Below are 13,551 nucleotides of genomic sequence, written 5' to 3'. Positions count from 1 at the left end.
CAGGCCAGAGAATGAATCTGAGCCACAGCTGTGACCTGCGGATCCTTTCACCCACTGCACCAGGCCAGGGATCTGATTTATGTCTCCGAAGTGACATGTGCTGCTGCAATCAGATTTTTTTTTTGTCTTTTTGTCTTTTTAGGGCCGCACCCATGGCATATGGAGGTTCCCAGGCCAGGGGTCAAATCGGAGCTGTAGCCACTGGCCTACACCACAGCCAGAACCAACGCCAGATCCGAGCTGCGTCTGTGACCTACACCATAGCTCACGGCAACGCCAGATCCTTAACTCACTGAGCATGGCCAGGGATCGAACCCACAACCTCATGGTTCCTAGTCGGATTCACTTCTGCTGCGCCACGATGGGAACTCCTGCAGTCAGATTCTTAATCCACTGCGCCACAGCAGGAAATCCCCAGATTTTAAATGTTAGACTCCATTTAAAAATACAGCTCTTCTCAGCAAAACTGCTTTTGCACTGTAGAACTAAGGCTTTTATATATCTCAGAGGCCTGTCTGAAAAACTACAGATATCTAAATTGACTGAATTCTTTCTACTCACTCGAGCCCATGGTCTTGAACACTCCTTCCTCCTCTGGGAATTCAGAACCGTCGGTCATTTTCTCGTTTTCCTTTATGGAGTGAAATGCTGACTGGAAGGCAGATATTTGCTCTCTTAAAGAATGAACATTTCGATACAGAACAGGGCTGCCCTGTTAAAATACAGAGACACAGAGAGCCTTATGAATCAAACCAAAGATGGGCCTTTTGAGGATCAGAGGTAAAAAGTCAGTGCAGCAGGGCCCCTCCTCCCTTGAATCACACATTTACAGTCCGAGTATCCTGTGTGCTGCCATCGTCTGTGTTTCTCGTCTCCCCTTCCTCGGTTTTTAACCTGAGCCAAGAGCAACAGCTGCATGGGAAGCATAAACGTGGAGCTATAGGCTGGCCAGTCTGGATACTGATGAGCCCACAGAGCAGACAAGTTTGGAGTAGATGGAAAGCACTTTGAAAAGGCACCCGGACAAAAGACATCCCAATTACCTGAGGGCTAAACAAATCTTTAAAAGGATTCTTTTTGGGGCGGGGGTGGGGGGTGGGAGCTTAAGGACTCTCTCTTATAATTGAGAGTGCAAAGCCTGAGATGGCCTCAGCAAATCAAATGTCAAAGGAAAGAGGTTCAGCACAAAAATGTTTGAGAGGCCGATTTAAGAGACCATGTGGATGCTGGGCTGTATGAGTTGTTTACATGTTTTGGATAGTAATCCCTTAAAAAAATGGGCAGGAGACCCGAATAGACATTTTTCCAAAGAGGACAAGCAGGTAGTCAACAGGCATGTGAAAAGATGCTCAACAGCGCTCATCATCAGGGAAACGCAAATCAAAACCACAACAAGGTACCATCTCACACCTGTCAGGATGACTATCATCACAAAGAACACAAAAAGCAAAAGGGTATAAAGAAAAGGGAACCCTCATACCTGGCTGGTGGGAATGTAAACTGGTGCAGCCACTGTGGAGAACAGTATGGAGGTTCCTCAAAAAACTAAAAATAGAACTACCAGATGACCCAGCAAAATTCCACTCCTGGGTATATATCAAGGAAAAAAAACCAAAACAAAAACAAACTGAACACACTAATTCAAAAGATACACACACCTCAAAGTCCACTGCAACACTATTTATAATAGCCAAGACATAGAAGGAACCTAAGTGTCTATCAACAGATGAATGGATACAGAAGTGGTACACATACACACACGTACGTACACACACACACACACACAGGAATACTACTCAGCCATAAAAAAGAATGACATTTTGCCACTGCATAACATGGATAGACTTGGAAGGGATTATGCTAAGTGAAATAAGTCAGAGAAGACAAATACTGTTTGATATCATCACTTATATGTGGAATCTAAAACATAAAACTAGTGAATACAACAACAAAAAAACCAGACTCACAGACATAGAAAACAAATTAGTGGTTACCAGTGGGAGGTGGTGATACTGCGGTGAGGGAGTGGAAGTTACAAACTACCGAGTGTAAGACAGGATCAAGGATGTATTGCACAACATGGGGAATATAGTCAGTATTTTGTAATAACTGTAAATGGAGTGTAACCTTTTAAAATTGTATTAAAAATTTAAAGAGTTTTTTAAAAATCAGCAAGAATTTTATGTCTACACGGCAGAGGGTTTACTCCAAATTAAAAAAAAAAAGAAAAAAAAAAGGAGTTCCTTGGTGGTTAAGGATCTGGCACTGCCACTGCTGTGGCTCAGGTCACTGTTGTGCTACAGGTTTGATTCCTCGCCTGGGAATTTCTGCATGCTGTGGCCTGAGCGTGGCCAAGGCTCGAACCTGCATCCTCATGGATACTAGCCAGATTCGTTTCCACTGAGCCACGACAGAAACTCCTATTTGGAAATTTTACCATAGTTTTGCTAAAAACATCTTTTGAAAAATATCTACATGGCAACTTTGTCATGTGTAGTCGGTCTCAGGGTATCTGGTTCAATCCAAGTTGGTCTTCATTCATTTGCATCCACACACACCCTCTCCCCCAGGGGTGGAACAAGATCCAGAGGTTCAGAAGGAACCAAGACATCCACCCTCACAGGTATCCCGTCTCCTGTAGTGCCTCCCAGCTAAATCTTCCTGATGTCCTGGGACCTTCCTTCCTTAGAGCTGAAAGTGAGCCCCTCACAAAAACCACAAAGCCAAACAGTGGCATGGTCTAAGCACGAGAGTTCTTTGGAAACTCTGCTAACAGGGCTTCAGCCAAAGAGTCATTAAGTTAAATTTATACTAGTAGGGATGGAAGTGCCAGATAAATGGAAGCAATGTACAATTCAAGATCTGTTACCCATAAAATAAGTTACTGATTAAGATCTCTATCTGGGTTCTTTCTTCCCCCTTATTATTTTTTGTCCATGCCTGTGGCATAAGGAAGTTCCCGGCCATGGATCAAACCTGAGTCACAGCAGCAACCTGAGCTGCGGCAGTGACAATGCCAGATCCTTAACCCACTATGCCACAAGGGAATGCCTCCCCTTTATTATTTAGGCTAATATATTTCCACTGATTTGTAGCTTATAGCAATTTAAAATATTACATGAGCAGGCAAATGTCAAGTAAAAAATCACCTCCCTTTAAGATATCATATGGAGAAAAATCAGTTAAAATCTTGAAGCCATGTCTGATGGTCAATCTGCTTACCCACTTGATCCTATTCCCAGTTAAATACATTCATAAAGCAAACTCTGTTACATAATAACAGAACATTTAAAATTCAAGTATGGTTGATGATGTAAACCTTTATGACATAAGAGCGCATAGCATTCATGGAAAGCTGGTTGTCAACAGATACAGAGGAAGAAAGGGTTTCTTTCAAGGGCATACAATTTGCCTTGAATGTACCTTTTGTGCACCTACAGGTGAACATGAGAGGGTTAGGTTTAATGTCTTAGGAGTTTGGAGCATTTCAAAATGCTTAAAACAAATTAAAGTTTTCCTAGTCAAAACTGTTGTCGATTTCCTGATAAAGAGAACAATGTTCATAGACAAAAGACAAAAAAAAAAGCATTCAAAACTATACTGCTTTTGTCTTATGAATTATATCAGTCAGTCAGCAACATTGTTGGAGAAACTATCTGAGGGGCTCAGGATATAGGGGGAGATTACATTCTAGAGTGAAATTCTGAACATGATATAGTTTCAGGTACTGTTGAGAAGGTTAAAAAAAAGGAGTGTGATTCAGTAATAAAAGTGCTACGTTAGCTTGAGACAGGACAGAACACTATCTGAGGTTAACATCTGAGTTGAAACTAAAACCTTGAGTAAGTGGTAGTAGTTAAGAAAAGATACTGGGGGAGGGAGCCTTGGGCAAGAATAAGGCAGAACAAAAGCAAAGGCCCTGAGATGGAAAACGGATGTTGCAGAAGCAAGGCCAGCATGCTCAGAAAACAGGAGGAGACGGGGAGCTGAGAACAGAGGTGGGCAGGGCTTAGATCAGGGATGGGGTGGGAGGCTTCAAAAAGGGACCGAGTCAAGAAGGCATAACAGGAAGCCACAGGAAGGTTTTAAGAAGCCAAGTAAATGATCTGATTTACACTTTTTTCCTTTTTTTTTTTTTTTGGCCACACTCACAGCATGCGGAAGTCCCCAGGCCAGGGATCGAACCCACGACACAGCAGCAACCTGGGCCACAGCTACAGCAACACTGGATCCTTAACCCACTGTGCCACATGGGAACTTTCTGCTTTAGGGTTTAAATGTATCTCTTTGATTGCTCTGTGGGAGGGTGGATGGATTAGGAAAGGAGGGAAACAGGTGACCAGTTACGAAGAAGCAGCTGGTGATTCAGGAAGAAATCACATTACTGTAGCAGCAGAGCTTGGGGACATGAGGGATTATAGACAGGTTTCTGAAATGTAGCCAAAAGGTAATGATAAGCTGGATGTGGGAGATGAAAAACCAAGGAACAGAGAAGATGGGTAGGTCATTGGCCTAAGCAACTGGATGACGCCATGTACTGAGATGGGGAAGTGGACTGGAAGGCCTGGTAGGGGGTAGAGACTGAGAGTTTGGCTGAGGTGCTTGACCTGCTTACTGGGACACCCAAGTGGACATGCGGAGCAGGCACCTGGGTCTCTAGGTCTGAGCTCTACGGAGCTCTGAGCCACCATTGGACATTTGGGAGTCACCAGTCTACAGATGATGTGCAAAGCCATGGGAAAGGATTAGCTTACCTAAGGAAAGCAATGAAAAGGGCACAGAGGTGAGCCTTGGGGCACTCGAGCCCTTTTGAGGGGAAAACTGAGAGGAGGAATCAGTGAATGAAACATAGAAGGAATGAGTGACACAGGGAAAAACTCAGCTCAGTGTGGTATCCCAGAAAGCAAGTGAGGCAAGTGTTTCAGGGAGGGGGTAGCTGAACTCAGACAAAAGCTGAGGAAGCCTGAGTGGGGTGCACGCTTAATCTTTGATACAGCCGGTGCAGGCCATCTGCAATCAATGGTGGCCAAGAGCCTTCTTTTATGCTGTAGAAACAAAAGCCCAATGGGAGTGGCTATAGTAGCCAACAGGGTGGGAGGGAAAGAATCGGAGTGAAACAGGACAGGTGCTATTCAAGCTTTGCTGTGAAGGACAGGCCATGGAGGTGGAGGAAGAGTTAAAGGGACAGATTAAGATTTGTTTGTGCTAAAGGAAAATGACTCACAAGAAAAGGAAGATAAGATAGATGCAGAAGAAAAAAGAGCTCAGGATAATATACATGGTCATAATACTGTAAATATTTGACGTGACCAATCTAATGGGAAGTTGTAAGGATGGAAACTGCATATATAATTTACATTAACAGGTATAAGGAAGAAAAAGGGTTAATTTTTCATTGTCCACAGTGGGATGTCAACAGCTAATGTCATAACAGTGAAAGATTAAGAAGAAGCAATAAAGAAAGGAAGGAAGGGAGCAAGGAAGGGGCATCCAAACTGGAAAGGAAAAGGTAAAACTCATTACTCTCAGATGACATGACCTTATATATATAAAAAAACCTAAAGACAATATCAAAAAACTGTTACAATAAACAAGTTCAGTAACATTGCAGAATACAAAATGAACATACAAAAATCTGTTGTGTTTATACACACAAATAATGAATTATAAGAGAAATTGAGAAAATGATTCCACTTACAACTGCATCAAAAAGAATAAAATATTTAGGAATAAATTTAACCAAAGAGGTGAAAGACTTGTACCTTGAAAACTATAAGACATTGAGAAAGGAAAAGAACAATAAATGGGAAGATATCCTGTGTTCATAAACTGAAAGAAATATTGTTAAAATGACAGAGTTCCCATCGTAGCACAGCGGAAACAAACCCGACTAGGAACCATGAGGTTTTGGGTTCGATGCCTGACCTCGCTCAGTGGGTTAAGGATCCAGCGTTGCTGTGAGCTGTGGTGAAGGTCGCAGACGTGGCTCGGATCCCACGTTGCTGTGGCTCTGGCGTAGGCCGGTGGCTATAGCTCTGATTCAACCCCTAGTCTGGGAAACTCCATATGCCACGTGCAGCCCTTTAAAAAAATAATAATAATAAAATAAAATAAAATGTCCACACTATTCAAAGCAATCTGCCTATTCAATGCAATTCCTATGGAAATTCCAATGGTATTCATCACAGAAATGAACTAAACAACCCTAACGTTTGTATGAAACCACAAAAGACCCCAAAGAGCCAAAGCGATCTTGAGATAGAACAAAGCTGGGGGCATCACGAAACCTTGACTTCAAACTACACTACAAAGCAATAGTAATCAAAACAATAGTAATAAAAGCAATAGTAATCAAAAAAACATTGGTATAAAAAGACACACGGGTGAATGGAACAGAAATAAGACAACCCATATATGGTCAATTAACTTAAAACAAATGAACCAAGAATATACAGGCAGACTCTGGAGATATTGTGGGTTAGGTTCCAAGCCACGGCAATAGAGTGAATATTGCAAAAAAGCAAGTCACAAATTTTATGGTCTGCCACTGCACATAGAAGTTACATTTACAACATAATGTCTATTAAGTGTGCAACAGTAAGTATTTTGTCTAAAAAACGTGTGCATACCTTAATTGAAAAAACACTTTTAATGTTCCTGTCGTGGCTCAGTGGTTAACGAATCCGACTAGGAACCATGAGGTTGTGGGTTCCATCCCTGGCCTCACTCAGTGGGTTAAGGATCCAGAGTTGCCATGAGCTGTGGTGTAGGTTGCAGACACGGCTTAGATCTGGTGGTGCTGTGGCTCTGGAGTAGGTGGGTGGCTACAGCTCCAATTCAACCCCTAGCCTGGGAACCTCCATATGCCGCAGGAGCGGCCCAAGAAATGGCAAAAAAGACCAAAAAAAAAAAAACCCCAAACAAACAAACAAACAAAAAAAAAACACTTTATTGCTAAAAAATACTAACCATCACCTGAGTCTTCAGTGACTCATAATCTTTTCGCTAGGAGGGTCTTGCCTCAAAGTCTGATCAGAGTGGTGAGTGCGGCAGGTTAGGGCGGCCAAAACTGGATGACAATGAAGCTTGCTGTATCAATTGACTCTCTTTCACAAATGATTTTCTCTATAACATGCAATGCTGTTTGATACCATTTTACCCACAGCAGAACATCTTTCAAAATTGGAGCCAGTCCTCACAAACCATGCAGCTGCTTTACCAATGATGTTTATGTAAAATTCCAAATTCTTTGCTGCCACTTCAAGAGTCTTCAAAGTAGAGTTCCCGTTGTGGCTCAGTGGTAACAAACCTGAGTAGTATCCATGTGGATGCAGGTTTGATCCCTGGCCTGGCTTCAGTGGATTTAAGATCCTGCAATGCTGTGGCTGTGGTGTAGGCCGGCAGCTGCAGCTCTGATTCAACCCTTAGCCTGGGAACTTCCAAATGCCTAAGGTGCAGCCCTAAAAAGCCAATCTTCAAAGCATTTTTACCAGGGCTAGATTTCATCTCAAGAAACCACATTCTTTGCTCATCCATAAGAAGCAACTCCTCATCCATTAAGAGCTGGGTTTTTTTTTTTTTTCTTTTTAGGGCTGTACCCTCTGCATATGGAGGTTCCCAGGCTAAGGGTCCAATTGGAACTGTAGCCGCCAGCCACAGCCACAGCCAGAACAATGTGGGATCCAAGCAGCATCTACAACCTATGCCACAGCTCATAGCAACACAGGATCCTTAACCCACTGAGTGAGGCCAGGGATTGAACCCACATCCTCATGGGTTCGTTAACTGCTGAGCCACAAAGGGAACTCCTCCATTGAGTTTTATCATTAGGGAGTTCCTGTTGTGGTGCAGTGGTTAAAGGATCCCACTGGGAACCATGAGGTTGCGGGTTCAATCCCTGGCCTCACTCAGTAGATTAAGGATCCAGCATTGCTGTGGCTGTGGCATAGGCCGGCAGCTATAGCTCCAATTAGACCCCTAGCCTGGGAACCTCCATGTGCCACAGGTACGGCCCTAGAAAAGACAAAAAAAAAAAAAGTTTTATCATTCATGGGATTGCAGCAATTCAGTCAAGTCTCCAGGCTCCACTTCTAATACTGTTTCTATTTTGACCACATTCGCAGTTACTTTCTTGATCCCCTCAAAGTACTGAGCCTCACAATGTCATGCCCGAGGGTTGGAATCAAACTTCTTCCCAACACTTATTAATGTTAATATTTTGATCTTTGATTCACAAATCATGAAATGTCCTTAGTGGCATCTATAATAGTGAATCCTTTCCAGAAGGTTTTCAATTTACTTTGCCCAGATCCAGAGAAAAGACTATATCCAGCAGCCTTACAAAATGTTCTTTCTTGAATAATAAGACTTGAAAATCAAAATTACTCCTTGACCCATTGGTTGCAGAATAGATGTTATGTTAGCAGGCATGAAAACATCAACTTATCCATTGCGTATTTTCAGTAAACCTTTTAGGCAAGTGCATTGTCAATGAGTGGTAATATTTGGAAAGGAATCTTTTTTCTTCTGAGCAGTAGGTCTCAATGGTAGGCTTACATATTCAGTAAACCATGTTGTAATCAGATGTGCTGTCACCCAGGCTTTGTGGTTCCATTTATAGAGCACAAGAAGGATCAATTTCACATAATTCTTATGGGCCCTAGGATTTCGGGAATGATAAATGAGATCTGGATTCGACCTCAAGTCACCAGCTGCACTGGCGCCTAACAAGAGTCAGCCTGTCTTTTGAAGCCAGCCATTGATTTCTGCTCTTGCTATGGGAGCCTGGATGGCATCTTCTTCCAATACAAAGCTATTTCATACAATGAAAATCTGTTGTTTGGTGTAGCCACTTTCATCAATTATCTTAACTAGGTCTCCTGGATAACTTGCTGCTTCACTTTGCTTTTTTTGTCTTGGAGACAGCTTCCTTCCTTAAACTTCAGGAATCAACCTCTGCTAACTTCAAACTTCCCTTCTGCAGCTTCCTCACCTGTCTCAGCCTTCACAGATTTCAAGAGAATTAGGGCCTTGCTTTGGATTAGGCTTTGGCTTAAGGGAATGTTGTGGCTGGTTGACCTTCAATTCAGACCACTGAAACTTTCTCCATATCTGCAATAAGACTGTGTGTGCATGTGTATGTGTGTATTTTTGCTGGAGTAGAACTTTTAATTTCCTTCAAGAACTTTTCCTTTGCATTCACAACCTGGCTGTTTGGCCAAGAGGCCTAGCTTTCAGCCTTTCTCAGCTTTCAACACACTTTCCCCACTAAGCTTAATCATTTCCAGCTTTTATTTAAAGTAAGAGATGTGTGACTCTTCCTTTCACTTGAACATTGAGAGGCCTAGCAGTGTTACTTCTCAGAGAACAGGAAGGCCTATGGAGAGGGAGAGAGATGGGGGAATGGCAAGGTTGATCGAGCGGTTAGAACACACACACACACCCCCCCACACACACCATTTATCCATTAAGTTCACCATCTTATTACATGGGCGCAGTTTGGGGCACCCTAAAATAATTACAATAATACTCTCAAATATCACCGATCACAGATCACCATAATAGTAATATGACAAAACATGATAATAAAAAAGATAATGAAAAAGTTTGAAATATTGTGAGAATTATCGAAATGTGACAGAGATATAAAGTGAGCAAATACTGTTGGAACAATGGTGTCAAGAGACTTGCTTGATGCAAAGTTGCCACCAACCTTCAGTTTGTTAAAAATAAAAAAAGAGCAATATACGCAAAGTGCAATAAAGTAAAGCACAGCAAAAGGGAATATGCCTGTAAATGAGAAAAGGACAGTCTCATTAATAAATGGTGTTGGGAAAACTGAAGAGATACAAAAAAGAATAAAGCTGGATCACTTTCTTACACAATACATAAAATGGATCAGACCTGAAACTGTAAAACTCCTAGATGAAAACAGGTGGTAACAAGCAATTTGACAGTCTTTGATGATGATTTTTTGGATTTGACACCAAAAGCAGAGAAGAGCAAGAACAAACAAGTGGGACTACATCAAACTGAAAAGCTTCTGCACAGTAAAGAGAATAATTAACAAAATGAAAAGGCAACCCACCAAGTGGGAGAAAATTTGCAAATTAAGTTGAAAATTATGGCTAATATCCAAAGTATAAAAAGAACTCATTTCAACTCAATAGCAAAAAACCAATCGATTAGAAATGGGCAGGTATTTTTCCAAAGAAGACATACAGATGGTCAACAGGCACATGAAAAGGGGCTCAGCATCACTAATCATCAGGGAAATGCAAATCAAAACCACAATGAGATATCACCTCACACCTGTCAGAATGGCAACAAGCAGACTTGCTATAAGACTTCCACAAAGGCTCAGGTATTTAAAGCATCAGGCATTTCTGAAACAAGGGTCAAAGGCAATGCTGAAGCTGTATCAATAGCACTTGAACTCACAGATCTCTCCACAAACAGGAAAAGGGTCTTTACATTCTAGTGAGAACACAGAAATTTAGCATTCCATCAGACCTAAGACTCCACAAACAGCTAAGGATAGGAGGTCTTGTGCTGAAAACAGTTTGTCTAGGTCTTCTCAACGAACAGTGAGACTTCCAGCCACTTTCCAGAGTTCTAGGGCTCAGGTTTATCCCCCCCAGCAATTCCCTCAAAGAAAGCAGGTCTGTCAAAGAGATAAGATCCACGGGAGTCTGTTCTACATAGAAATCCACCAGCCAACAAACACAGACCATGCACATGGAGCTCCCGGTCAGTTTAGAAAGTATCACGTGTTTAAATACGAACAGTTAAGGATCACCAGGCTTCAAGATTTGAGCCCTGGACGGAGCAAATGAGACCCGTGATAGGAAGAAAACTTCAGCAAAACTGTAATGTCCTTAACAACCCACGATAAAAGAAAGCCCAACAGAAAAAATTTTTACGCCAAGAATGGAGCTTCCAGAATGAAAAAGAAGGCCATAAAAAGGATAGGAAATAAATATACATCGAATGAAGGAATGAATAAACAGGGCTCTTCCACTCTGTGAGATAAAACACAATAGGAAATGCCTTCAAAAAATTTGATGGAAAATGTGTGCTACCTAGATTTCTATACCAAGACAAACCATAATCTAAATGTGTTGGTAGAGTAAACTCTGTCAGATATGCAGAGGCTCCAGAGAAATGAGGTAGTAAATCAAGAAAAGATATGAGACCACAGAAACAGGAAATCCAAATGGGAGAGAAAAAGGGAACTACCAAGGATGGTGAAAGGAGTCACAAGGTGACAGATGTCCAGCACGTCTAGAAGGCAGCCCCGCCAATGGGAGGAACAAGGCAGAGGACACCAAGAAATAAAGGAACCAACAGGCTCTTAAGGTTGACCATGGTCAGAACTTGGGGAACCTCAAGATTATATGATAAATTAAAAATCTAAACTGAAAAAGAAAAAAAAAGCACTCATTAACTACAGGAAAAACAAAAGCTGTGCACAAAACGAAATATGACTGTAATACACTATGTATCAATATATGAAAAATATCTATATGGTTAAATAATGTATACTAAACCTGTTTTAAACAAAAATTTTGACTGGTTGTATTGGAAGTATGGGGAAAGGGGAAAGAGAATAGCTATGGCTAGGAGATGGGAGAGAGCAAAATTCTCATTTTTCATAGAAATAACAACAATGACAGCAAATCTAAAACATACCATTTTCCAGGTACAGTTTTAAGTACTGATTAAGTATCTATATATTAATTTACTCATCCTCATAAAACCCCCTTTTATACATGGAGAAATAGAGAATTGAAGTAACCTGCCAAAAGTCACAATGAACTAATAATAAAGCTAAGAATCAAACCCCAGCAATACAGCTCCACAGGCTATGCTCCCACCAACTCAACAGTTTTAAGTCTTTACACTCTAAGAAACTGGGCACACAAAAGACTCTTAGTTCATGTTGGTTATATCTGTCAAGAGTATCTTAATAGCTTTTCCAGAACAATGTATATTCTTCTTTAATGCAATACAAAATTCAATAAAGATTTCTCAAAGGTTAGTTGCAATGTCAAATATGAAATCTTTTCAGTGAACTTTTCATATTCTGTTAGGTTAAAAAATCCACGGGCCCATTTGCAACTCGAGGGTATATTCTGCATGCACTGGTAACGTTGAAAATATTGGTTCACTCAGTTATGTTTATCTTCCAAATGTTAATATATTTCATTATGCAATATCCAAAAATTACAATCATTAATATCCCCACTTGTCCATCAGAAAAGCCAAGTTGTCAAGTATATTCATGGTGGTGAACTCAAGTTTTCTTTCCAATTTTCTCTCAAAAACTCAACATTTTTTCACTGGTAAGAAATCTGTCTGTCCTTGAAGTGGCAAGTTCAGGGTTGATTTCTGAGAAAATGCCAGTCACATTCCTAAGTCTGACTAAACTCGCCTGGCTGTCATTCTTTCAAATAAACATGACGTTTCACGAAAACAGCGGCTAGTTCAACTCACAGCTCAATCACACCCATGAATTTCCTGGAAACATCAACCACACTTGTGGCATATACTTTGGAAGTACCTGGTGCTCCCTTCCCATTTCATCTTACATAATACTCCAGGGTTAAAAATTTTTAAAAATGTATGATTTTATTGCTTCATCAAGGATGTTAAGTGAAACTGGTATTATTATTATTTCCTGTGAGTGCTGAACAGTGATGAAGGTCAAACAGGAGCTTGGTGCCATCCGTTTTGCCCACCATTGCTTTTACACCATGAGTGCAAACACCAACACAGTGGAGAAGGGCAAACAACACCTGAGCGCTGTTTTTAAAAACAGTTTTGACCTCAGGGACCTCTAAGATGGGACTCTGGAATTCCCAGAAACCTGCAGATAATTTTTGAGAAGCCCTGCACTGCACAATCTAGCCTCATGCATACAGTGTCTAAAACCAAAAAATAAAGAAGTGGCAATAAAAGTACTCCTTAAAATAAGAAAGCCAATACTAAAAAGGCCAAAAGAGGAAAATAAACGTAAGCCAGGGGCTGTCTTCCATAGTAAGCCTTGTACTACTTGACTTTTTACAAGCATGCATTATTCTGATAAAAATTGGCAAAAATATCTAAATACTTCCCCATCAGCAGATAATTTGCTCCTTTCCACAAGCTTATTCCAAATGCATTTGGTGGGGGGAGGGGACTTCTGACCCCACATGCCAACACCTAAGAGTCACAAAAAAAAGCTAGACACTTACAGACAAGATATCAAAAGGAAAAAGATTGGAAAACATTGCTTCACCTCATTACAGAAAAAGAGACAGGAACTAGAAAAAAAACATTGCAAAATAAAATAGAAAGCACCTCTAGGAAGTCATTTTCTATCCAGGATCTCATAACTTTTATTTATTTATTTATTTTTTGCTTTTTACAGCTGCACTTTCGGCACATGGAGGTTCCCAGGCTAGGGGTTGAACGGGAGCTGCCGATGCTGGCCTACATCACAGCCACAGCAACGCCAGATCCTCAACCCACTGAGCGAGGCCATGGATAGAACCCACATCCTCATTGACA

General features: G+C 41.2%; 1 protein-coding gene across 1 annotated transcript in view; it reads right to left on the bottom strand.

The window, feature by feature from the left end:
- CDCA2 (cell division cycle associated 2) overlaps window positions 1-13,551 on the bottom strand; it is a 49,842-nt gene that overhangs the window by 32,736 nt on the left and 3,555 nt on the right. The window contains exon 5 of the mRNA XM_047760601.1: window positions 562-712. Coding sequence (XP_047616557.1) covers window positions 562-712 — 151 coding nt within the window. The remainder of the gene's footprint in view (window positions 1-561; window positions 713-13,551) is intronic.

The sequence above is a fragment of the Phacochoerus africanus genome, chromosome 15, assembly GCF_016906955.1.
Source record: "Phacochoerus africanus isolate WHEZ1 chromosome 15, ROS_Pafr_v1, whole genome shotgun sequence".
NCBI lineage: Eukaryota > Metazoa > Chordata > Mammalia > Artiodactyla > Suidae > Phacochoerus > Phacochoerus africanus.
Note: the sequence above shows the minus strand (reverse complement) of the source record. Positions and strands in the feature narration are given on the sequence as shown.